The sequence below is a fragment of the Mirounga leonina genome, unplaced genomic scaffold, assembly GCF_011800145.1.
Source record: "Mirounga leonina isolate KUSES-001 unplaced genomic scaffold, KU_Mleo_1.0 Mir_101529, whole genome shotgun sequence".
NCBI lineage: Eukaryota > Metazoa > Chordata > Mammalia > Carnivora > Phocidae > Mirounga > Mirounga leonina.
Window position 1 is genome coordinate 1,875,396 of NW_023270143.1, and position 25,512 is coordinate 1,900,907.

At 41.3% G+C, this 25,512-nt stretch overlaps 1 protein-coding gene and 1 long non-coding RNA gene across 2 annotated transcripts; one reads left to right on the top strand and one right to left on the bottom strand.

Annotated features, from left to right (window-relative positions):
* Positions 1-103: 103 nt before the first annotated feature.
* Positions 104-24,829, bottom strand: ALAS2 (5'-aminolevulinate synthase 2). Its single transcript, XM_034990146.1, has 11 exons — positions 24,619-24,829; positions 19,167-19,362; positions 18,379-18,501; positions 17,432-17,542; positions 14,596-14,818; positions 13,856-14,040; positions 8,554-8,733; positions 6,382-6,546; positions 5,554-5,822; positions 4,282-4,444; positions 104-530 (listed from the first exon to the last, which is right to left on the bottom strand). The coding sequence occupies exons 2-11, from the start codon at positions 19,345-19,347 to the stop codon at positions 367-369; spliced, it is 1,764 nt and encodes a 587-aa protein (XP_034846037.1). The 5' UTR covers positions 19,348-19,362; positions 24,619-24,829; the 3' UTR covers positions 104-366.
* On the top strand, positions 6,481-9,286 carry LOC118001066. Its single transcript, XR_004676618.1, has 2 exons — positions 6,481-6,569; positions 7,505-9,286. It is a non-coding gene; the product is annotated as an uncharacterized LOC118001066 (long non-coding RNA).
* Positions 24,830-25,512: the final 683 nt, after the last annotated feature.

A 25,512-nucleotide genomic window follows, 5' to 3' on the forward strand; every position in this document is an offset into this window, starting at 1 on the left:
GGATTTTTGTTGAAACCATTGGGAAGGAGCCATTTCATATAAACCTGCCAAGTGTCCCAGCTCTTCGTATGCAACTCATTGTGTAGTTTTTGGCTGCCATCTTCCTCTTTCTGGATCAGTGTCCCTATCAGTAAAATGGGTTGGTCAGACCAACAAGTGATCTATGGTTTCCTCATGGCTCTGCCACTTGTCTGAAGGAGTCAGATATAATGCAGTTCCCTGTCTAATGAAGGGCTACAAATGCTGCAGTTTGTTCTTTATTTTCAGACTGAAGTCAGTGAGAGGCACACAGCAAAGCAGAGGACAGGAGGAGGCTTAGTCCCATGTGAAGTGCAGATGGGGTGGGGCTTTGAGGCAGCTGGCTTCTCAGGCATAGGTGGTGACATACTGGGGCCCCATGTTCCCAAAGTAGGAACGTTCCCACTCACTCATGAGCTCAAAGTGCACAGGCCGATGACAGAAATTGCAGGCAGCCATAGACACATCCTGGAGGGGCAGCCCCACCTCAGTCCAGGCTACCAACAGCTTCTCTGAAAGGTGGTAGGGGGTGGGGAAGGAAAGAATTGGTTAGACTAGGTCTTCTTAATCCCTGTGTCACAATACAGATGTGCCAAGATAATGATCCCCTCAAGCCTCTAGGGTATCTTGGAACCAGAAGGAACTCCTGTTTGCTCCATTGTGTGCTATGAATATTACCATTTGTGTATGGGTGCTGTAATGTATAAATGATTGGGAAGCACTCATTTAACATAATTTAAAGCTGTAATAGCCTGGCCTGGACCACTCCCTGAGTACAGGACATGCTGTGACCCAAGAAGTGAATCCATCATCAGGAAACAGCCTAATGAAGATAACAGTGACAGCAACCATACAGTGTCATCATTTGTGACCTGGGAGTCTGGAGCGGGAGGTGGTCCTGGAGTGGGTGGGAATCCAGAGGAGAGAACCTGACCCCATTGTTGGAAATGCCTCACGTGTGTGCCAGGGCTCTGTCCTTGACTTTGTTTTTATGCTTATTCCCTGGGAGATCTTGTTTAGTCTCATGGCTTTAAACACCATTTATATGCTGAGGATTCTGAGCTTTTCATCTCAGCCCAGACCCCTCTTCTGAATTCTAGACTTGTATATCCAACTGCCTTTCTGTATCTCCACCTGGATGTCTAATCAGCATCTCTAATTTCACATGAGCACAGCTGAGCTACTGATCTCCTTACCTTCCACCAAGTCTACTCTACTTTCAGCCTTACCCATCTCTCAGTTGATGGCAATTCTAGTTGTTCAGTCCAAAAATTTTAGAGCCATCCTTTATTTTTCTCTTTCTCTCTTACCACACATCCCATCTATCAGCAAGTAACCATTGACTTTACCTTCAAAATTTAGACCACCTCTCATCACCTCGAATGCCATCATCAGGTCTGAGTCACTATCCTCTCTTACTTGGATTATTATAGTAGCCCCCAAATGGATCTCTACTTCCACTCATTCTCCCTTCAGTCTATTCTCAACATAGAAGTTGGACAAATTCTGTTAAAACCTGAGTCAACTATGTCACTCCTCTGCTCAAATCTCTCAAAAGACTGTCTATTTCAGAGTTAAAGCCTTCACAGTCTGGCCTCACATTTCCCCTCACTATTCAGTTTTCTCTTTGCCTCTTGCTTACACAGCTCCATCCACATTCATCTCCTTATTGTTCCTCAAATATAGAAGAATACTCCTGTAATACGTTCTTCCCTGCCTTAGTCTATTCCTTCTGTCTAGGATGACCTTCCCTTTGATATATGCCCAGCTAACTCCTTCACCTCCTTCATAGCTTTGCTCAAGTGTCACTGGAGTGATCTCCACCCTTAACACTCTACTTAATGCTACAACCCTCCTCCAAACCAGCCCCTCCACCCCAGCACTTCCTATTCCCTTATCCTGCTCTATTTTTTCCATAACACTTAAAACTACCATGCTATATTCATTGCTTATTTTATAAAATTTTTTGACTATCTCCTTCCACTAGAATGTAAGCTCCAGAAGGATAGTGATTTTGTGTCTGTTTTGTTTACTACTGGATCCGCAGCACCTAGAACAGTGTCTAGCAAATAGTAGATACTCAATAAATATTTGTTGAAAGAATGAATGAAAGGATGACTAAGTCTAGATAAAGGAAGTAAGCCAGAGGAAGGAGTGAGGGAGGGCATTCCAATAAAAAGGGAGCATTTTTAGCAAAGTACCAAAGGTAAGAAAGTAGAGCAAAATAAGGGAATTACAAGTTACTCAGTGTAGCTGGAAAAATAAAATGAATGTGGAAAAGAGGTGAGGGCCTAGAGATCACCATGTTTAAGGCATTGAATGCCATGCCAGGGAGCTTCAACTGTTCTACAGGCCAGTGATCTCCAAATTTTGGACTGTACATTCTATCAGTATAAACATTTTAGCACATGCCTCCAATCTATGTATGTTTTTTATATATGGATACACGTATCATTGTCAGTCTAAATGTTAAAGATCGATATCAGTAAGGCCTAATTTCCTATTTTTAAGATAAAAAAAGGAAACACAAAATTCTAATAACCCCCCTCACCCTATGGGTCATTCGCATACTTCACATTGGAGGCCACTGCTCTAGTCCACACAAATAGGAAACATGAAGACGTTTAAGCAAGGGAAGTATATTGTCAGATGTTTGGACAAGAGATTAGAAGGGATCAAGAGAGAAGCAGGAAAATTAGGAAGAAATTACATTGACATGTATTCAAAAAACTGTCAATAGAAAAAAGAACAGATTTGAGAGACTGGAAACCATTTGCAGGATTGGGTTGACTGGGGTTAAAGGACTGGTGGAGTCATGGTAAATGCCTCTCATATCTCTTTCCTGCAAAAGCTCAGCATAAATGGACACTCAAAGAACCGAGAATACTGAGGGCTCTATAATTAAAGCCCAGAGCAACTTAGAGGACTGAGCAAAGTGTCCAGGAGTGGATCATCAGCTCAGGCAGTTGTGGTTATGACTGTGGAGGTAGAGACAGACTCCCCAGTTCAAATCCAGTAGCTGTGTGACCTTGGACCAGTTACTATATATTTTTGTGCCTCAATTTCCACATATATAAAAGGGAAATGCTAATAGCACCTCAGCCTCATGAGTATTAGATGAGTTAATACATGCAAAGAGTTTAGAACAGTGCTTGGTGCATGTTAAGTACTTAATAGATGTCGGCTAGCATTATTTGATGTTTTTGAATGAATGGCACCTACCTGTCTTGTCTTCCTTGAACTCTCATACTACCTATGCTCCAGACAAACAGAATGACTGTTGCCAATGCATGTCTTCTGTTTTCCTATTTCTAGGTCCTTGCTCATGGAATTTCCTTATTCTGGAATGTCTTTGTACTATACCACATGTACTTCAAGGTGCAGCACAAGGAGTTCCTCACCCACAAAGCTTTCCTAACTTCACACTTCCTACTTTCTCTAGCCATAAGTGATCACTCTTCCTCCAGCTCCCAGAGTACTGGAGCTCATCATACTGGACCAGTACTGTCTATGTCTATGTCTGTCTCCTTTTTCAGACTGTCAGTTGCCTATATGTCTTTTGTCTAACAGACTTGGAATGAACATCTGCTCTGTCCCAGGCCCTGTGCTAAAAACTGCATTCAATGGGAATCCAGTAAACTTTAGGTGAATTGACCAAACTGGCATCATTCAGGATAAAACTCAGGCTATTCAGTAGCTCTATAAACCTCTCAATCCAGTCCCTGTCTTATGTTGTCTTTGTAGACTTATAGATTGGCACTCCCTTCTTCCACTCCATTCCTACTACCCTACATTTCAGTAACACCTGCTTATTGTTCGTGATATATCTCAAGCAGCTTTGCACCATTCTCTTTGCCTTTCTTTATGCTCTTCCTTCTGCAAGGAATACCACTTCCACACTCTGTTTCTTATCTTGGTCCAATACCACTCACCTTATAAAACTCAGGTGTCACCTCCATTAGGAAGCCTGTCTTGAATCCTGCATGTTGGGTCAGGCCTCTCCTCTCTGCTCCCACAACTCTGATGCACTGTCTTTGTTGAAATTTGATCACCTCTTAAAGTCATTCTATGGCTCACCTGAACTGGAGCCCTATGAGTCTAGGGACTGTGTCTCATCCATTTATTACCCTAGTATAGGGTCTGGCACACAATAGATGTTCTAGAGATACACTCTTAAACTGAATGGCATTCATTCCCTCAACTTCTTCAGGTCCTGGGGCTGAAGGGAAAGAGAGTATATAGACACCCATATTGAGAACTTACGCACAAAGTCTTCCATCATCTGAGGGCTGTGGTGGGGAGAGGGTGCCAGGCGCAGCAGCTCTTCACCCCGGGGAACAGTTGGGTAGTTGATGGCCTGCACATAGATACCATGCTTGGAGAGCAGGAGATCACAGATCTTGCTGTTCAGTGCTGCATCACCCACCTGGGCACAGGAGAAAGCTTGTTATTATCTGCTACCCTGGCCCCACTATCACTAGTTCCGTTAAGCAGGTGGAGGGAACCAGACGAAAGAACATCATTGAATTTTGGGACGGATTTTCTTTTTCATAAGGGGCTTTGTGGCAGCTCCAGAATTTTTATCAAGGAGTTGCTCAGAGGCAGCAATTAAATTTGAAGGGGTTGGGATTGAGGTGGTGCTAGGTACCTTGTCTTGAAGCGGTTTGCAGAGCAAGGACACTGGTTTTACCTAGATAGTATGTTAATTTGGGGTGGTTTTGGGTAAGAAGATGAACTCCCTAAGCTACCTCTGGGGTGCTGTAATTGGCTTAATTTTTTAAAAAAGCATATTTCAAAAATAGTCTTTCCCAATTTCCCCAATATTTCCCACTTATCCCCAAAAAGGAATATTGGCTTAACCCAAGCAGTGACTATTTCTTTCTCAACCATAAAACAGTCACAAAAAAAATCTCCTGACATACTGACACACACAAATAGACGTTATTTAAAAGAGAAGTAGCAGTTCATTTTTAAAGGCAGTAAACACACATGGTTGGAAATCCAAAATAGCACTTTTTCCCATGGTTTTTGACTTTCTATTTTCTGACTTTAATTTTTTTTAACTTCAATTCTTACTAAGAAATATGTTTCACATCATGACCGTATTTTACATACACATACACATATGTGTGCATATACACATATATAGAACTGAAACATTTCTCACAAAATGATACCTTCTCCATGTGTGATGTACTCCAACATTTTTTTAGAATTTTTAATACTAGTCATAATATACTAAACTGATATTGTGACCCACTAATGGTTTTGATCCACAGTTCCAAAAACACTAAATTGTAGGTCCTGGGTACCCAATATTGTAAGGGTCAGGACAGTCTAATAATCATGAGATAATAGCTAATGCAAAAAGAGGTGACCAATCCAGAATGACTGATAATTTTTCAAAAAGGGTTAGTAGCTCGAAATGAGGGTAGTTAACAGGAAAATAAAGGACTGATAAGAGGAGCAGGTGTTGGTTTGCTGGGTGTGGGAAGAGATAAGTGGGTAGGGTGGTGGTCAGGGTGGGGCTCTCACCCGGATAGGGATGATGTGGCTGGGGCAGGGGATGACAGGAAGGCCCCTGTCCATTAGTAGCTGGCGCATGTGCTTGACATTGCGCTGGTGGGCTCGCCTCAGGGCTTGGCCCTCCTCTCCCTTGAGCAGCCGCACAGATTCCAAAGCCCCAGAGAGCACCATGGGAGGCAGTGAAGTGGTAAAGATGAAGCCGGCAGCATAGGAGCGCACCATGTCCACCAAGTCACAGGTGCTGGCGATGTAGCCACCCACACAGCCAAAGGCCTTGCCTGGAGACAAGGGGGAAGAGGAGGATATGCACAGAGCCCATAATTAGTCTTTAGAGGAACAGGATCATGTCCAGATAACACAAGGATGTGCACCAGAAGCTGGAGCTCCAGACTCCTTTTTCCAGGCCTCTGCTTATCTCTCTTGTCCATGACAAGACAGACAGCTGATAATTCTGCTGCTTTGAGATAGGACTTTCAAGGCCTGCCACATGCAGTGACTAGATAGGCAGTAGCTGGGTGGGGACCTTTAGCTGGTTAGGCCCAATAGTTGAACTAAGATGAAGCTTGGGGATGGATTGGGGGAGGAATTTAGAACCACAACTCTCCATGTACTGACTTGAACCTGGTTATTTGGCCCTGCTTAGGGTTCTTCTCAAAAAACCCTCCCAGACTTTCTCAGCAACTCTGCAGTGGGGTAAGAGTGGAAGGAGGGACTCCAGGAGTTCCATAGCCTGAGGCTATGAATTTTACCCAAATAACTTCTACAGCTTTGGGGAGGGGGAAGGAAAGGGTCTTGCAGGGGCCTCCTTTCTGGATTATATATAAGGCACTCACTCACCAAGAGTTCCAGAGACAATGTCAATCTTGTACATAATTCCATCACGCTCCCCAATTCCAGCACCCCGGGACCCATATAGTCCTACAGCATGAACCTCATCCACGAAGGTCAGAGCCCCATACTGGTGGGCCACATCACACAACTCCTCAAGAGGACAGATGGCACCTGAGAAAAGCCAAGAAATAGAGGTAGGAGATCACAACCCCTCCCCAGCCCCATCTCCAGTGTGGAATTTGTGACCCATAACTATTTAGGGTTGGAAAAGGGTGAGGGTGTGCACACTTGGGACTATTTGAAACCTTAAATGTGTTGACTGCCTCCACCTCATGCCCACTAAAGGTGTGTGTGTGTGTGTGTGTGTGTGTGTATGTTTTCCCTAGTTTGTAATCAAGGCTTGCCTCTGTGTTTTCCTATTTTTACTTCTGACAATATCTGTCTTCTTGTTCAAGCCATTTTCCAGCCTCTCTTTTCTCCCCCCACCCCAAGTTTGTATATTTCCACTTAGGGTTGGCACTAGCCCATATGATGCTTTTGTTTTAATAAATTCAAAAGAGCAAGTTTTTGCTCCAGGTTAATGCAGTCCTGATTTCAGATCCAACTGATCCCTTCAGGCAGGTACTTTTGGAAGCCTTGTCAGTATCTTTATATTGCACTGGTCCTCCCTGTTTCTTTCTGGATTTCTGTTACTATCTCTTTTTTTTTTTTTAAAGCCATTTCCATTATTATTTCTCTCTCCATTTTTTTGTCTCTGCTTTTGTTTTTCTCTATCCTCTTTCCTTCCCCTCTCTTTTCTCTCTTCTCTTCCCTCCCTTCTTCCCCTCCCTCCATTACTTCTCTTTCTCGCTGTTTGTGTCCCTTTCTGTCTATCTCTGTGACTATCTCTCTGCTTCAGACTTTCTTTCCCTGTACCTTTGTTTCTCTTTCTGAGTTTCTTTATGCCTCTGTCTTTTTGTCTTTTCTGTGTCTCTGTGGGAGTGCATTTCTCTCATCTCTGTCAATATTGTTACCTGAGGGAACCCTCCCACAGGCTGTCTCAATCTATTGAATGAAAGAGAATTAGAAGTAATCTGTTCACTCCTCACCATTTTTCATACAGATTTACCATTTTCCTATGTTATTCTAGATGTCTTCTATGCTGATAATTGTTTATAAGGTCTTCAAATGGCTGTGAATCTCATCTATAGACTTTGTAGCCACTTTGCATATATAAGAACTCATACCTTCTGTCATTCCCCATCTGAAAAATGCTGAGGTGCAGGGAGTTGGAATACAGAATAAAGTTCTTCAGGTGAAACAGGGGCTCCAAACCAGGATTAAAGAATGAGCAACTCAGGACAACATGAGGGGAGAAAATCACTGGAGGTGGAGCTCAAGACAGAGAGAGATGGCTCAAGCATCATTTCAGTGGAAGAAATTTAGCCCTAGAATTGACAGTTTAAGTAGTGTCTACCAACAAAATAAGGAGACATTCATTTGTAAATATAAGGAAGTAAAATAATTGCAACATGGTTTCCACTATTATGATATTTACTTAGATCATAATAAATGGAATGACTTCCATTGTCTCTAATTCTTACAACCAGTTACTTTATGTTGGGGAAAACTGAAGCTCAGGGAGTTGAAGAGTTAACCAAGATCATAGGAGCAAGTAAGTGCCAGAGGTAGGATTCAAACCCAGGTCTCTCTCATTTGAAAACATGTTTCAATTCCAATGCTTCATACTGGAAGAATCTCCCAGGCAATGGTTTGTAAAATTTTTCATTGCAGAAACCAGACACTAGAGTGATTCCATTCCATTTCTAATGGAGGGAGTGCTGTGTGAAGGAATTGGAATCATATGTTCTAGGGTACAAATACTCTGGCACCAATTTACTGAGCCAACCAAAACAAGTTGGGTGCTGCCTCTGAACTTCAGTTTCTTAACCTGTAAGATCAGTATAATAGCTGCCTTTGGCATTTACTGGTTGTATGACCTTGGGCAAGTTACTTGTTTGTGTCTCAGTTTCTTCATGTAAATAAATAGGAATAATAATAGCAAAGACCTCATAGAATTATTGTGGAGATTAAGTGAATTAATATGTATAATATACTAATAATTTTGCTTGGCATGTAAACAAATTTTATACATGTGAGCTATTATCATTGTTATCATTGTTTTTATGATATACATACCATCCATGGAGTGAACAGTCTCAAAGGCCACAATTTTGGGTGTCCTAGGGTTGGACTCCTTTAGAAGTTTCTTCAGGTGATCAGGGTCATTGTGCCTGAAGACAAACTTGGCTGCTCCACTGTTGCGAATACCTTGGATCATTGAAGCATGATTGCCTGCATCTGAGTAAATCTCACACCCTGAAGAACCAGATGCATATTCCTTAAGCTTCTGTTCCAGTATTTCCACTTCAACCTCAGGGCTGAACTGACAGGGGCAGAGAGCCAGCTGTCCCTCCCTTTGAAGACCCTGTCTGCTTCCCTCTCCTCTGGAAGCCTTTGTGACACCTCTTCCTCCCTTGAAAGAACTCCCCTGCCCTGAAATTCTGACCCCTACACCCTTCCCTTCAGTCATTTCTAAGCCTGATCTGGCACTATCTTGGGGTGGAAGAAATTTAAATTCCCAAGAAGCTCTAGAGTTTCTTGAGGACAGGGTCTAGGTTCCTACTCCCAGATACATAAGATCAAGCCTTGGAAAGGAATTTATCCCAGGGAATGTTCCTGATAATAGATTCTTCCTGGTCTAGATGAAATCCCACCTCTTCCAGGTAGCATCCCTCTGCTTATAGTTATAGGATGGATACTTAACAGATTTTCCATTTGAATCATAAGCTCATGGCATGTTAGAGCAGAACAGAACATTAGTGAACAGGGAGTCCAGCTCCTTAACTATTATAAGTGAGGAAGCTAAGATCTACAGAGGGGAAGACCTTTCTCTAGGGCCTGAGAAATGCAGGGCTTTTCACTGAACAAATATGAGAGAGCAGATGGAGGTGGGAAGTTGGTGGAGGAAATTGATTCTTGGCTCCCCCAAAATTGCACTGACATCAAGGAAGTGTGGCCTTTCATTAGAGCAAGTTATCACTTATCACTTCTAAGTGAGGAAATCAGGCATGACTTCCTAGAGGACCTGTCATGAAGGAAAGTAGACTGGGAGTTTCTTGAGAGCAGGAATTACACATTTTTGTTGTTGTTAATGCAAGAAGATGTTTGAAGGATGCATTATACACAGTGTAGTTCCAATGAGTTAAGCATATGGCTATTCCCATATGCTTCTACAAATACCTTTACAAACACTTATATCTTAGTGAAAGATGTTCCTTGAAAGATGCATTATACACAGTGTAGTTTCAATGGGTTAAACACATGGCTATTCCCATCTGCTTCCACACATAAGTTTACAAACATATGTTAATGAAAAATGTTATTTGTAGCTTTGATTTGTATTTCCCTGATGATCAGTGATGTTGAGCACCTTTTGATGTGTCTGTTGGCCCCCTGTATGTCTTCTTTGGAAAAATGTCTATTTATGTATTCTGCCCATTTTTAAATTGGATTATTAGTTTTTTAGGTGTTTAGTTTTATAAGTTCTTTATATATTTTGGATACTAACCCTTTATCAGATATGTCATTTGCAAATATCTTCTCCATTTCATAGATTGCCTTTTACTTTTGTTGATTATAAACTACCAACACTGAAACAGGAAGAAATAGAAAACTTGAACAGACCAATAACCAGCAAAGAAATTGAATCAGTAATAAAAGAACTCCCAATAAACAAAGGCCCAGTGCCAGATGTCTTCATAGGCAAATTCTACCAAACATTTAAAGAAGAGTTAATACTTACTCTTCTCAAATTATTTCAAAAAATTGAAAAGGAAGGAAAACTTCCAAATTCATTCTATGAGACCAGCATTACCCTGATTCCAAAACCAGATAAAGACTCCACTAAAAAAGAGAACTATAGGCCAATATCCCTGATGAACATAGATGGGAAAATTCTCAATAAAATATCAGCAAACCAAATCCAACAATATACTTAAAAAAAAATTCACCATGATCAAGTGGAATTTATTCCTGGTTTGGAAGGGTGGTTCAGTATTCACAAATCAATCAATGTGATACATCACATTAATAAAAGAAAGGATAAGAACCAAGTGATCATTTCAATAGATGCAGAAAAAGCATTTGGAAAAGTACAACATCCATTCATGATAAAAACCATCAATAAAGTAGGTTTAGAGGGAACGTATCTCAATGTAATAAAGGCCATATATGAATAACCCACAGGCAATATCATCCTCAATGGGGAAAAACTGAGAGCTTTTCCTGTATGGTCAGGAACAAGACAGGGATGTCCACTCTCACCACTGTTATTTAACATAGTACTGGAAGTCCTAGCCACAGCAATTAGACAAGAAGAAGAAATAAAAGGAATCCAAATCAGTAAGGAAAAAGTGAAATTTCCATGACTTGCACATGACGTGATGTTCTATATAGAAAACCCAAAAACTCCACCCAAAAATTGCTAGAACTGATAAATGAATTCAGTAAAGTCTCAGGACACAAATAAATGTACAGAAATCTGTTGCATTTCTATACACTAATAATGAAGCAGCAGAAAGAGAAATTAAGGAATCAATCTCTTTTATAATTGTACCAGAAACAATAAGATACCCAGGAATAAACCTAACCAAAAAGACCTGTACTCTGAAAACTATAAAACACTGATGAAAGAAATTGAAGATGACACAAAGAAATGGAAAGACATTCTATGCCCAAGCATTGGAAGAACAAATATTGTTAAGATGTTTATACTACCCAAAGCAACCTACATATTCAATGCAATCCCTATCAAAATATCAACAGCATTTTTCACAGAGCTAAAACAAACAATCCTCAAATGTGTATGGAACCACAAAAGACCTTGAATAGCCAAAGCAACCTTGAAAAAAGAAAAGCAAAGCTGGAAGCATCACAATTCTGGATTTCAAGTTAGATTACAAAGCTGTAGTGATCAAAACAGTATGGTACAGGCACAAAAATAGACACATAGATCAATAGAACAGAATAGAAAACACAGAAATGACCCCACAACTGTATGGTCAATTAATCTTCAACAAAGCAGGAAATAATATCCAATGGGGGCGAAAAACAGACTCTTCAACAAATGGTGTTAGGAAAACTGGACAGCAACATGCAAAAGAATGAACTGAACCATTTTCTTACACCATACACAAAAATAAATTCAAAACCAATTAAAGACCTAAATGTGAGACCTGAAGCCATAAAAATCCTAGAGGAGAACATAGTAACCTCTTTGACATTGGGTATAGCAACTTCTTACTAGATATGTCTTCTGAGGCAAGGGAAACAAAAGCAAAAATAAACTATTGGGACTTCATCAAAATAAAAAGCTTTTGCACCATGAAGCGAATAATCAACAAAACTGAAAGGAATAACATATTTTATCTTTCTGTCTCTGGTTCTCAGTATAGGTCTAAGTACACAGTAGATGCTAAGTAAACATTTACTGAATGAATGGATGGATAAATTACTGATTTATAAGTGAACAAATGAATATATTACTGAATGAAAGAGTGAGAGGAGGGGTATCAAAGATGAGGCTGAAGAAGTAGCTAGAAGCTAGATTAGTGAGGGCTTTAGAAGCCATGATAAAAAGTTTGGGTTTGGTCCTAAGGGCAATGGGGATATATTAAAGGGTTTTGGGCAGGGGGTAACAAAGATAGGTTTGCATTTAAAAAAAAATACTATTCTGCCTGCTGTGAAGAATAGAATATAGGAGGGCAAAAGTGAAATCAAGAAAATGATGTTGGGGGTGCTCGGTGGCTCAGTTGGTTAAGTGTCTGCCTTCGGCTCAGGTCATGATCCTGGAGTCCCAGGATTGAGCCCCATATCAGGCTGCCTGCTCATCAGGGAGTCTGCTTCTCCCTCTCCCTCTGCCCCTCCCTGCTTGTGTTCTCTCTCTTACTCACTCTCTCTCTCAAATAAATAAAATCTTAAAAAAATAAAATGATGTTTGTTTAGGCTAGGATGATGGCAGTAGAAATGGAAAGAAGTTTAATTCTAATGGTTGAGGAGGATGTTCACTGAAAAAATTCCTAAAGAGGCTGGATTTAGTTGGAGTTATGTGTGCTCTCAGAAAAAGTTTCCGAGAAACAGTGGGGATGTTTACAGTGTACTGAAGAATCAATAGGAAGTAAGGAAGTAGATAGCAAGTGTGGAGATTTCTCTCAGTTTGTCTGTTATAGGAAGGAGAGAGATAGGGCAGTAGCTAGAGAGTGATGAGAGGACATTTTTTTTTTTTAGATGAAAGAGACTTTAGCATGTCTAAAGAGGAGAGGCTAAAGATCTAAGAAGGAGAGAAGGAAGTGATAGATCAAGGTTTCTTTGGAGGTGGAGAGGAATGAGACACAGAGCACCAGCAAAAGGATTAGTCAACAAGATAAAGGGCACCTCTTTCATTGTGACAGAAGAGAAAAAGTGAGGAGAGGACATGTGGGATGTTTATGAGTTTGTAGGTAGTTTGTGTCAAGGAGTTGAGGACATTGCTACTTGAAGACTTCTATTTTCAGTGAGGAAGGAGTTGACATTATCTGCTGTGGTTGAGGGTAAGGTGGAAGTGTAGGAAGGCTAAGAAGACTGGGAGGTTTGCAAAACTGCTCTGGAGATTTGGAAGGCTGACCTTGGAAACAGGATTGCTAGACAGCATAGAGGACCTGGTAAAGGTTGGGGACCATGAATTTTTAGTGGCTCCCACCTGAATAATTATATGCACCTAGGATTGACATGAAGAAGGTGGAGAGTTATATTTATCTGTGGTTGGGGATGTGATGGAATGACAACAGGCATATGAATTGAGGATATTAGCTAGAGAGTGGGAGATTGGGAAGATCAGGTCCAGATGGGATACAATGAAGGGATTGGCTTTAGGCAGAAGAGTTGTGCCTTCAAATTGTAAAAGGAAAGAATGAAAGAAGCATAAATGAAAAATCAGATAAGTTTGTAGGTTTGATGGTTTTAAGTTAAAAGAGTTTCTGTCTGGTGGCTTCTGTTTTCTTTGTGATATGAGATGTGAGGTTATTTGCTAAGATGAAAGAGGAGGTAGTCACAGGTTTTAAAAGAAAAGAATATTTGAAGAAAGCTAGTATAGGGACATAAAAGAACTATTTATGGGTGTTAGGAGCCCAGGTGAATTGGGGGAGGGGGTGGTAAATTTATGGTGTTACCTTTCTGTGAGGTTGGGCAATGTTCCTCAGTAGTACTCTTCAGCCTAACTGAAGAAGGTGTTAAATGAGAGGGATATAGTCATCCAGTGTTGAGGATACATAAAGTGGGTTAGAAGGAAGGGCAATTGGGAGCAAGTGAACTCAGAATAGAGGGAAAAGGTGATGAAGGCAGTGAGACTGCATTCTGTAGTTCAAGATACCAAACCTGAACAGAACTCAGGCCCCAGGCTTACCTGGCAGGATCTTTGCCAGGGTGAAGAGAGTAGAGTCATTGGCCACAAAACAGGAAGAGAAGAGCAGGGCTGCGTCTTTTTGGTGCAGCTCAGCCAGCTCCTGCTCCAGCTCCACATGAAACTTACTGGTACCTGAAATGTTGCGGGTACCACCAGCTCCAGCTCCATGACGCTGCAGGGTCTCCCTGGCCAGGAGAAAACAGAGGGAAAACACGGAGAGGGAAAAACCCTTGTCAGGCACTGAGGAACTACACAGGTTTCTCTTCACTGATGGAGGTCAGTGTTGACTTAGTGATCCTATATGAGCTGTGTCCTATGTAATCAAGTAGAGGGCAGGATGGAGACAGTGAGGATACATGGGTACTCCTCGGCTGATGGCACTCAGGGATAGAGGGAGAAGCTAGGTTGAATTTGAACAGCTTGGAAGACCTTCTAGAGGAAGTCACACAGTATCTCTGGCAATACTCATTCTGTAACCAGAGTAAGAGCTCATGGAAAGTGGACCTTGCTTGGTCTTCTACCTTTTCCATAGAGCTGGACAATCAAGAGTTTGGAAATCATGGTTTGTTGACTGACATGGTTCATATCTGAGAATTAGATATGCTGGAAGACCATGGACAAAAGGGGTGGTAGGTGGAACTCAGGTTTCCACTCCCAGCTCTGCCTTTCCCTTCCATGTGTGGCTTTGATTCTTCTCTGTATGTGTCCCCACAGCTCATGCCCCAGATCTTACTACTCACTGTGTAGCTTGCAAAACCCGAGGGTGCCGGCTCATGCCTAGGTAGTCATTACTGCACCAGACAGACACATCCTTTGAGGCCATAGATGCCTCAGAGAAGTGTTGGGCAAAGGGGTATGCATCAGCCCAGCGGTTTACGGTCTTGAACACACGGTAGGTGTGGTCCTGTTTCTTCTCAATGATCTTATGCCTGAAAAATTGGTCATAACCAAAAACATGGTTTCCTGCAGAAGTAGAGATGGAGATGAAAGGAATTCATTTTTAAATCACTTCCTGAGTAGTCCATATTTTATCCGTGCTGTTGATTTTGAGTTCTCCAGTTTTCTTTCCATTTATTCAATTGATCAGTCATTAACTTACTGAGCCACAGTAACTCTCCATTATTTCATTCAATCATCCCTTTGCTTTCTCACTTGCTCATTCACTCAGCAAATTATTCATACATTCACTTGGGCTTCCTACCCCTGGCAAGGCCTCCTCTCTTTTTCTAAGGTTATTGTGGCAGCCTTCTTGCTGAAATCAATACTTCTAGTTTCAGTGGAAAGAGTATCAACAGATTTGGTTCCTAGTTATTGCTCTGCCACTTCCTAGTTATGTGACATTAAGCAGGTCATGAATCCATTTTCTTAGTTTTAATTTCCTCATCTGTAGAATGGGGCTAATAATACCTTCTTGGAGACTTGTGACCATTTGATGACAAACAGAATGTCATACAGCCCAACTAATGTTTGGTACATAGTATTATTATAATTATAGTAGTAGTAGTAGCTAATATTTAAATATATTATTATAATCAATATTTAATGAGTGCCTATTACATGTAATGCCTTCTCTTAGGAACTTTATAAATGTTATTTCTTGTATTCCTCACAATAGCCCTATGTGGAAAGTATTATTAGTATCTCCATTTTACAGATGAGGAAATGGAGGCATAGACAGGTTAGGTAACTTGACCAAGGTTATGCAGCAAGTAAGTGACCTACAAGTAAGTGACCTAGAGTTTACTTTTTAAAACTGCTATTTACTGCAAAATGAAGCAATACTATTTTCAAGATAAATTGAAATAATGTATGCCAAAGGACTTGTTAAACTCTAGAACTCTTTATACGAAACGGAAATCATGAATGTTGCAGATGACAACTTATGTGGTAGGGATGTAAGCTGGTAACATCTTTGCTGCAGGGATGTTTGGAAATATGTATCAAGAGTTTTTAAATGCAAATACTGGCATACCTAGAGAAATATTTACAGCATTGTTAACAGAAAAAATGATTGATATCTAGAACTTATTTTTTAAAAAAAACTCTGAAGAATTGGGGTGCCTGGGTGGCTCAGTCGGTTAAGTGTCTAACTCTTGATTTTGGCTCAGGTCATGATCTCAGGGTTGTGAGACTGAGCCCTGAATCAGGCTCCTGCTTAAGATTATCCCTCTCCTTCTGCCCCCCAGTTCTCCCTCTCAAAAAAAAAAAAAAAAGAATAACATAAACACCTCTGAAAACTTACTATGAAAACTTTTCAACCCAGTGGAAAAATGGGCAAAGGATATAAACATAAAACTCAATAAATGTAGAAGAAGTTGCTTAATCAAGGAAAAACCAAACTGCAAAATAAAACTTCCACCGATAATTGATAAAGATTTAAAAGTTTGCTAATATCAAATGCTAGAGAGAGTGTGAGAATATGGATACTCTCTTTGATAACTGGTACACCACTTTGGAAGGCTAATTGACAATGTTTATTAATATTGAAAACATACACAACCTTACACCCTAAGAATTTTCACCTGTTAATGCTATCCTAGAGGAAAAAAAAAAAAAAAAGAAACCTGACCTATGTGCATGAAGAGGTACATTCAAAGTTGTTTGTTACACCACTATTTGTAATAGGAAAAGTTGGAAGCAACTCAATAGGGGGATAGCTAAATAATGTCTAGTATATCCATATGGGGTCTAAGATAATACTATATGTTATCTCTGAGTACATTTATATGTACATAAAGCCAACATACACTATAAACCAGAATAAAGTGCAAGAAAAATAATAACCTGAATTTTAACTGCTTGATTAATTGAATGATATTGCATCCATGCTACAGAACAAGCTTCAGCCATTAATAATTATTATGCATCTCTAGGCTTAGGGACATGAAATGATGCCCATGATATATTGTTAGGTAAATAAAGCAAGATAACAAAACCAGTAGAATAAAATCACATTTCTAATAAAAACATGTGTGTGGAGGGAAGCATAGGAGGTGTGTGTGTGTGTGTCTGTGTGTGTGTGTGTGTGTCTGTGTGGTTAGCTACAGAAAAATATCTGGAAAAAATATAAAAAGCTAATGGTGGATGGTGGAACTCTGAGTGATTTAAATTTCCTTCTTTATATTTTCCTATATCTGTTGAAAAATACTTTAATGAATCATCTTCCTTTTATATTAGAAAAAAGCCAAATTCCATTATGAAAAATGAATATAAACACATACAAGAAAGGGGAAAAGGCTGTCTGTAAAGGGTGAGTTTTTGAGGGAAGCATGGAGAAGAAATAGTAGGAATAAACCTAGTATTTAATGAGGCCTCAAAACAGCTAGAAACACTTCCATAAATCTAATTTTATTTCTTCCTCATGATAACCTGTTGAGGCAAGAATTAAAATCTCATTAAAGGGAAGTGACATACTTGCCAAAGCACATTGATCCAGCAAGTGCCAGCATTAAAATTTAAACCCAGACTCCCTTTGGGTCCAAAGCACTTCTTTGCCATTTCCTCTACTGTTTCAGAAGCCCCTTCAGCACTCCTTCCACATTCCAACTCCCCTTATTTCCACTTCAACAAACTCACCAATCATGTTGTTCTGAACCAGGTGTGTGACCTTCTCTGAAATTAGCTCTGGCTCCTGGGGATTGGAGAATGGCTTTCTCAGGCTGGTTGAGGCCAGGGATCTGGGCAGGTCTGACAGAGAGTGTGAGATTCATTGGCCATGAAGAGAGGGGAGAAAAAAAGAAAGCATGTGCTGTCCTCTTTAAACTCAGTACAACATGAAAATTGAAGTTTATGAAGTAGAGAAGCCTGAAGAGAGAAGAGGTATTCTGCAAAGTGAGCCCCTACTCCTCTCCCCAAGTGAAAACTTCTGTGTTAGGACACCTTCCATAAGATGTTACATTTTCCCATTAGGATTTTCCCTTGGGTAAAGTAACTGGAGCAGCCACCCTGAATCTTGTACTTGAGAGGCATATGCAGGGCAGTGTACCTTATTCTTTTCCGAATATCATTAAAATTCAATTTTGAAATTTTTACCTTTAATGATATCCTAAAAGGGCTTACGAAAAATGTCAACAGTGTGGCCATATTTCAAGTGTGATTATCTTGAATAGTCTGCACCAATTGAGTTGACCTTGGGCTCATACCCTTCTAAAAGATGTACCTGCTTCCAACACTTACTTTTTCATGCAAATCCAGATTGTTGTAATGTGGTATTGCTTAAATGTGGGAGCCCAGACTGTTGGGATCCATTTAGCCACTTGGGAGAGAGGAGGCAGAACTCTAGAGGGCTCATTTTAGACTAATGGCTTAAAGTTTCAAGAGCCTATACATGTATGTGTGTTGGGGAGGGTACATTTCAGTGCACTGTCTAAGCTATTGGCCTACCATGGTCCCCTTGGGAAAGACTGGACTTCCCATTATGGGATGTATACTAGCTGACCTAGAATTAGCCTAGCTCAGGACTGTAATGAAGTGAATTCAAGTATTAGGAGTAGAGCCTGGATGAGGTGGCACTTGACTCCAACCTGTCTTGAAAGTCTTCACATCCTCCTGGACTTCTGGAGCTGCCTTCTGCACAATCTTGCTCTTCCCATCCTGGAGTTCTGACAGCATAAAGGGACAGTGGCTCTTGGCCCAAGATGGAGAGTCTATGCAAAAGTAAGAGAATAAATGGCAGTGCATTTTTAGCCATAAATTTAGTTTAACAATGATTACTAAGACCAACTGTATCCCAAAGCTCTATCTCAGGCTATGATAGAGATACAGAAATGGATGAGTCTGATCCCTGTGCTAGGGGAGCTTCTAGGCTGGCAGAAATGGTATATACTGAAGACACATTATGAACAGTGCTGGGATGAGAGGGAGGACATGGGCTATAGAAGTCTAAAAGAGGGAGGGGACGTGACCCAGAATTGGAATTGGACAAGCTGGAGGTTTAGACAAGCATCACAGAGGAGATGATGCCCAAGTTAAGTGTCACATGAGAAGTATGAGATATTCTGGTAAAGGGTATGGGTGAGCGTCATTTGACAGGACCAAAGACACAGAAGCTTGAGACAATAGAGTTGATCCAGGCAATTTTAAGTAGTATCAGCATGACTGGAGTATATATAGTGTGAGGGGCATGATAGTGAGACTCTTGAGAGATATTGGCAGAAGTCAGAACCCAGGTGTGTTTTGGGACCAGCTCATTTAGCCTTGACACTTTTCACATGAACCTTCTCATTTATTAGGCAATGATGGTCAGTATGACTTGGAACTTTGTCTCCATGACCCAGACATTCTCTCCCATTTGCCAGAAACTTCTTCTTACCTCCTCCAGCCTTGGTTGCCTTAAGGTGGATTTGAGAACAGGTTGGTCCATAGGTGGCCAGTATAGGACAGCGTCCAGTACCAAACAGGAACTGGTGAGTCTTAATCATCTTGCCCAGGAGGCCTATGTGGCCCCGGGCAAGCACCGGACAGCACTGTAGCAAGATGGCTGCTGCTACCATCTTGAACCCGAAGTCCTGAACAAGATGTGGAAGAGATAAGAGTCCATCATGAAGGCCTGGCCAAAAGCCAAGGGTCATTCCTGTGTTTGAACCTTTGCCTTTAGCTTCCCACCCAATGCACACTGCCCTCTCCAGAGATGCCCTTATTGTCCTTCCACAGTATGAACTTTTCCCAATGTCAAAATGTACCAATAGCACATCAGGGAGGAAGAAATGAGACCATGACCATTAGACAATGGGGTAAAGGAAAGAGTTCCAACTGAAGGTCAGAAAGCCTAAATTCTGATTCAGACTCTGCCACTGATCCCTTCTGTGATGGTGAGGATTACTGAAATGTGATTGTATGTGGCAGGATGAGAGCTGATAACCCACCAACTCTTTGATAACACTTAAAGCTAAAAAGTCTTTCTAAGAATATCAACTTCAGTCAAGTTAATATTCAGCCTGCTAATGCAGACAGATGTCATTGGCCAGGGCTCCTGAGGCTTGGCTTAGAGTGTTTACTGAGCAGGCCCAACCAGAGAGGGAAAAGGAGCTTGAGGCCACAGGTACCCAGCTTAAGTAGACTCAGGGAATAGGACAAAAGGGCAGGCCCTAGGCCATATAGGCTATGTGCCACCAGACTGGTATTTTGCTGCCTTTGAACTTGCTCCTGGATTTTTTTTAAAAGGACAATTAGAGGGGATGAAAACAAGACCAAAGGGGTCTGGGAAACAAGTCTATGCAGTAATGAAAGAGGCAGAGGATAAGACAGACAAGAGAAGGGACAGAGTGAAGATCAGAAAAAAGATAACAGATACCCATAGTAGGCATTCAATAAATATGTGTTGAATTTGTGAGTAAATTAATGAATGAATAGGGACTGAAGTAAAGTAAAGAAAGGAAGGGTAGGGAAAGAGTCAGAAGAAAAGAGAAACTGGGAAAGATAAAAGGAGGAAAGTGAGAGAGAACAAAGATACAGTGGTAGTGGTGAAGTTAGAAGAACAGAAATTGTGGAAGAGAAAGAGATCAATAACATAGGGAAAGGGGATAGGTTTGTGATATAAATAGGGAGAGGAAGACTGATCCAGAAAAACAGGAAAAAAGGATGATGGGGAATACAAAAGGATAAGGAAAGAGACTTAGATGAGAGAGAGAGAGAGAGAGAGAGAGAGAGAGAGAGAGAGAGATTGAGTGACAGAGCAGAGGTAGAGGCAGAGATATACAGAGGGACACAAAATGGACATGAGGAGAGATCAAGGAGCATACAGGAATATACCAAGACTCAGAAAACTCAGCACAGAAGAGGAGGGAATCCAGCAGGAGCAGAGAGTCAGTCAGGCACAAAGATGAAGGATAAATGCTGCCAGAGATAGTGGGGGTGGAGGAGAGCAATACAGAAGAGTTAGGGTGGGAGGAGATCGACCCTACTGAGCGAGATGAGAGAGAGAGACTGAGCAACAGAGAGAAGGGAATAGAGACAAGATCAAAGGATAAAGATGGAGAGGTGGTTAAGTGTTGAGGGTTGGGATGAGGGAGGGCTAAGAGATACAAAGAAAAAGACAAAGAACAAGAAGGAGAAGTAGGGGCGCCTGGGTGGCTCAGATGGTTAAGCGTCTGCCTTCGGCTCAGGTCATGATCCCAGCGTCCTGGGATCGAGTCCCGCATCGGGCTCCCTGCTCCTTGGGAGCCTGCTTCTCCCTCTGCCTCTCTCTCTCTCTCTCTCTCTCTCTGTCTCTCATGAATAAATAAATAAAATCTTTAAAAAAAAAAAGAAGAAGGAGAAGTAGATTAAAAGGAAAAGGGCAAACTGGAGATCCAACATCAGAGGGTGAGACAAAATATGGGACAGGACAATAGAAGAGATATGGGGGAATGTGGGAAGACGAAGGTCCTGGCACCACCAGGAGAGCTACTGAGTAGAATCTAGCAGCACCTCTAGTATACAGGACTTTATATTCTAAGGGAAAAGTAAACAGGAGGAGCTCATGGCACTGTCCTTATATGGCAACCTCCTTCATTTCTTACAGAGCAACACCTCTCCCCCTAATTCACAAAGCAATCTCTTCCCCTTGTTCATCCAAGAGCGTTTTCCCTCCAACATTCACAGGCTGTCATAGGAGCATAGGTCAGTATGTGGGGCAGGGTGTGTGGTCCCTGAAATTGGGAAAGGCCAAGGGGTATTAAAAAACTAAATGAAACTCATGTTAAGCCTTTAGGACAACGCCTGGCACATAGTAAGTTTTCAATAAATGTTAGCTTTCCTTACTTCAATTTTGGCTTCCCAACTACCTGTTGGATGTTCTTGGAAAGCCACTTCCCCTCTCTGGGTCTTAGCTTTCATCAGCTGTCAGATGTAAGGTATTTATGCCTACTTCATATGGTAAGTAATGAATTGGATCCAATGCCTACATCGTATGTGGAGATATCAGTTTCCCTTCCCTGACTGCCTGCAAAGGCCAAAGCACTTAGGGTTGAGTCTGCAGACCACAGATAAAGCTCCCAGTATTTATCACCTTTGGGGTCTGACCACTCCCTAAGCTGAGACCAGGGTGTGGGAGAGAAGGAGAACTCCTTTCTAGAATCATGTCTGAGCATCTGGCCGGGGCTGACTCTGGCAATATGTGGTAAGGATGGGTGGATGATCCAGGGAAAGGCAGGCAAAGAAGATGGCCAGTTTCCAGGCTCCTGCAAACTCCCTTCCCCAACATCAACACTGACAACAATAATGACAACAACACTGGGATATGTAATGGGAAGGAAAGCCCCCAAGAATGGAAGCAGAGTCCAGTCCTGCCTTGGGATTGTGGTAGATTAAGGCCTATTCCCACCCCATGTATAGTTCAATATACTCATCATCTCTAAGGGATTTTTGGCCATGATATTCCCAGGCACCTGGAAAAATATAGACTACTTCTTGGAATTTGTTAAATTATCAAGTTCTTTCAAACTTCAATTCCAATTTCTCTGTTCTGATACTCCTTTCCTTGAATTTGCCCAGCCCCACTCTGCCTGCCCACCTTTATGATCCATAATCTTGCAGTCCAGTTACCTTCAACTCGGTTTCCATTCCATCTCACTACCTATAGTAGTGGGATTGGAGTGAGTAAAATTGAATCAAGAAAGTATTTTAGGCAATTTAGGGTATTAAGAGCACAGTCTCTGGAGCCAGACTTTTTTTGCATCCTGACTCCACCACTCACTAGCTCTGGGACCTTAGAAAAGTCATTTTCTCTTCTCCATATCTTATATCTGTAAAATGTAGATAATAGCAAAGACAAACTACTTCATGTTGTGCAGATTCAATAAAACAATCTATACAAAGTATATAAAAGAGTGCCTATCTTAGAGTAAATACTGAAAACAATGTTAGCTATTATTTCTATTTTCTACATTTTCTATGTTCAGAAAGTAAAGGTGCATACGAGGAATGCAGACTAGTTGTACACCAGACTAGTTCTTAAAAATTGATTCTTGTCTCAATCCTGATTTTTGTCCTTATCCTATTACAACTTACTATGTGAACTTGGGCTCTGTACTTTCCTTCTCTGTGCCTCAGTTTCTCCACAGGCATTGGACTAGATAACTTAATAGATTTCATTTGGTTCTAATAGTCAAACACTCACAGAGTACTCACTGTGTCAAACACTTGTAAATGCTTCACATGCATTGACTTATTTGATTCTCACAACAACCCTGTGAGGTAGACACCACTATCAACTTTATTTCAAACCTGAGGAAACTGAGCCTCCCCCCACCCAAGATTAAGTAACCTATCCAGATCACAGAGCTAGTAAATAAGAGAAGTAGGATTCAAACCTAGGCAATCTGGCTTCAGAGCCTGCTAACTTAACCACTATGGATCTATGATTCAAATATTACTACATATTTTCTTGACTGAGAGCCTGACTCCAGACGTTAATCCCTTCAGCTGCACTAACAGTCCCCTTTCTGGGACATTTGATTTTGGACTGTGACAAATGCCTTTACCAAAGAAACAGATTTCTAACTGAAATGGGGTCTCAGGCACTGGTGAACATTAATTAATTAATTAATTAATTCCATTTAACAACTTATGCACCCGTTGTGTGGTAATCTTTGCCAGGGATCTTCATAAAACAATGCTTTTACCCAAAGATCTAATGGTGAAATTTCAGGCCAAGTGACAGATCATTACTCAAAGGTGTTCCCTGCACCTTAAAATCCTCTTTCATGTCACCAGCGGATCTATAGTCCCAGAGATCAGAAGGGCCAACCACAACACTACCCCAGCAGAGAGCTAGAAACCACTCATTGCCACGTTCCTTGTTCCCTCTCTCCCCTTTGTGGCCTGCTTTGCAAGAATCAGTTAGATCTGGAGGGGATGTGATCACTTTTCTTCAGGAATTGGATGTATCAAGCCTTACTTCCGCTCCTAGCATGCTCTCACCATCATGAAAGAGTCAGAGAATTTTATATACTTGGAGTCATAGAACCAGAAATTTTTAGAAACAATATTTTAGAAGACCACAAAATCAAAATTAGAAGAGATTGTAGAGATTATAGGACAAGCACCCCACCCTTTTTTTTTTTTCAGAGAGTGAATGACTTGCCTAGGGTCTCACAGTGAATTAGGGTGAGAATATAAATTTATTGACTTTCAGAATAGGGCCCTTTTAGTGATGCAAAATTCCTCTTCCACCTTCTCTCCTTATTTATACTAATCAACTCTCAAGTCCTCCAGATCTCTCTCTACCTAATTCATCATTCCCATCATCCCCACATTCCCTCAATTTTCTCTGCCTACCTCTGGCCCCTTAGACACTGACCTACTGAGCTCTGCCATCAGCTGAGCAGAGAGAAAGAGTCAAAGTGAGGGAGGAATGGAGAATTACTGGAAGAAATACCAAGACACCTTTCTGGGAGACAGAGAAGGAAAGGAATAGAGAGACAGAAAGACAGACTGAGAGATGCAGGGTAGAAGAAAGAGAAAAAAAAAAGATTGAGAGAAGAATGTGAAGACAGAACTCAGGCAAAGGAAAAATAGGAGAAAGCTAGAGGTCAGAGAGAGATGAAGTGAAGTGAAAGATCCTGAAAACTAACAAGGGAGAGGAAACAAGGGGGGGGGGACAAGACAAAGGAAAGTCAAAAACAGGAAAAGCCAGAAAAGATATAAGGGGGGGGGGAGAGAAAATGACAGAGACAGATTCTAAGGAACAAAGTCAGATCCAGTCAGGCCAGAGAGTCAGAATGCTCAGCCTTGAGGTGGGCAGCAGACCAGAAAGGCACACCCACACTGAAAGCAACTCTTACCTGTTGCCCTGCACCGAGGACGAACGAACGACGGGTGGGTGCTGTGGGTCAGGGCCTGGCATTTATCCCTTCCCCCATGGCTCAGCTCCACCCTTCTCTCCTTCTGCTGGCCAGGCTCTCCATTGGCCCCAAAGGTATCTCAGGCTTTTGCTAGAGATAAAACCCAGTGTAGTACCCTGTCACCCAACCCCTTCATTTAGCACTGCCTTTCCATTTTCTTTCTCTTCTCCCTCTGGAGTAGTAAAATGAACTTGCTGGGTTTTGGAATCAGATAATCCATATATAGCTAGGGCACCTTGAGCAAAACCACCTCTCTGACTCTTGGCTTCCTCAATATAAAAGGGGGCCAATAAAACTCAGAAGCAACTGTACCACAAGTGGGAATGTCCTCAAACAGGCAGCTTCCTTAGACAACATTGAGGTCATTGTAACAATTTAAAAACATCATCTACAGAAAAACATTTGCACAGTGCCTGTTCAAAGAAATAACAACCAATGTTGACTGAGTGATTACTATGCACCAGACCTTTCATTAAGTTCTTTACAGGGATTAATTTAGCACATCCCAATAAGGACCTTATGAGACAGGTGCTATTATCCCCATGTTACAGATGAAGAAACTGAGGCTCAGGAAGGTGAAGTAACTAACTGATAATTACCTAGCTAGTAAGAACAGAGCCCCACTGAACCCAAGCAATCTGGTTCAGGAACTTACACTCTTCAGAACTCACACTCTTTTAAAAATTTTTTTAAATTTAATTTAATTTTATTATGTTATGTTAGTCACCATACAATACATCATTAGTTTTTGATAAAGTGATCCATGGTTCATTCTTTACATATAATACCCAGTGCTCCATGCAGTATGTGACCTCCTTAATACCCATCACCGGG

Coding starts and splice junctions, on each gene's coding strand:
- ALAS2 (XM_034990146.1), bottom strand. CDS start 19,347: ATGGTAGCAGCAGCCATCTTGCTACAGTGCTGTCCGGTGCTTGCCCGG. Junction 14,041..14,595: donor CGGGTTTTGCAAGCTACACA/GTGAGTAGTAAG, acceptor TCTCCTGGCCAG/GGAGACCCTGCAGCGTCATG. Junction 531..4,281: donor GATGATGGAAGACTTTGTGC/GTAAGTTCTCAA, acceptor ACCACCTTTCAG/AGAAGCTGTTGGTAGCCTGG.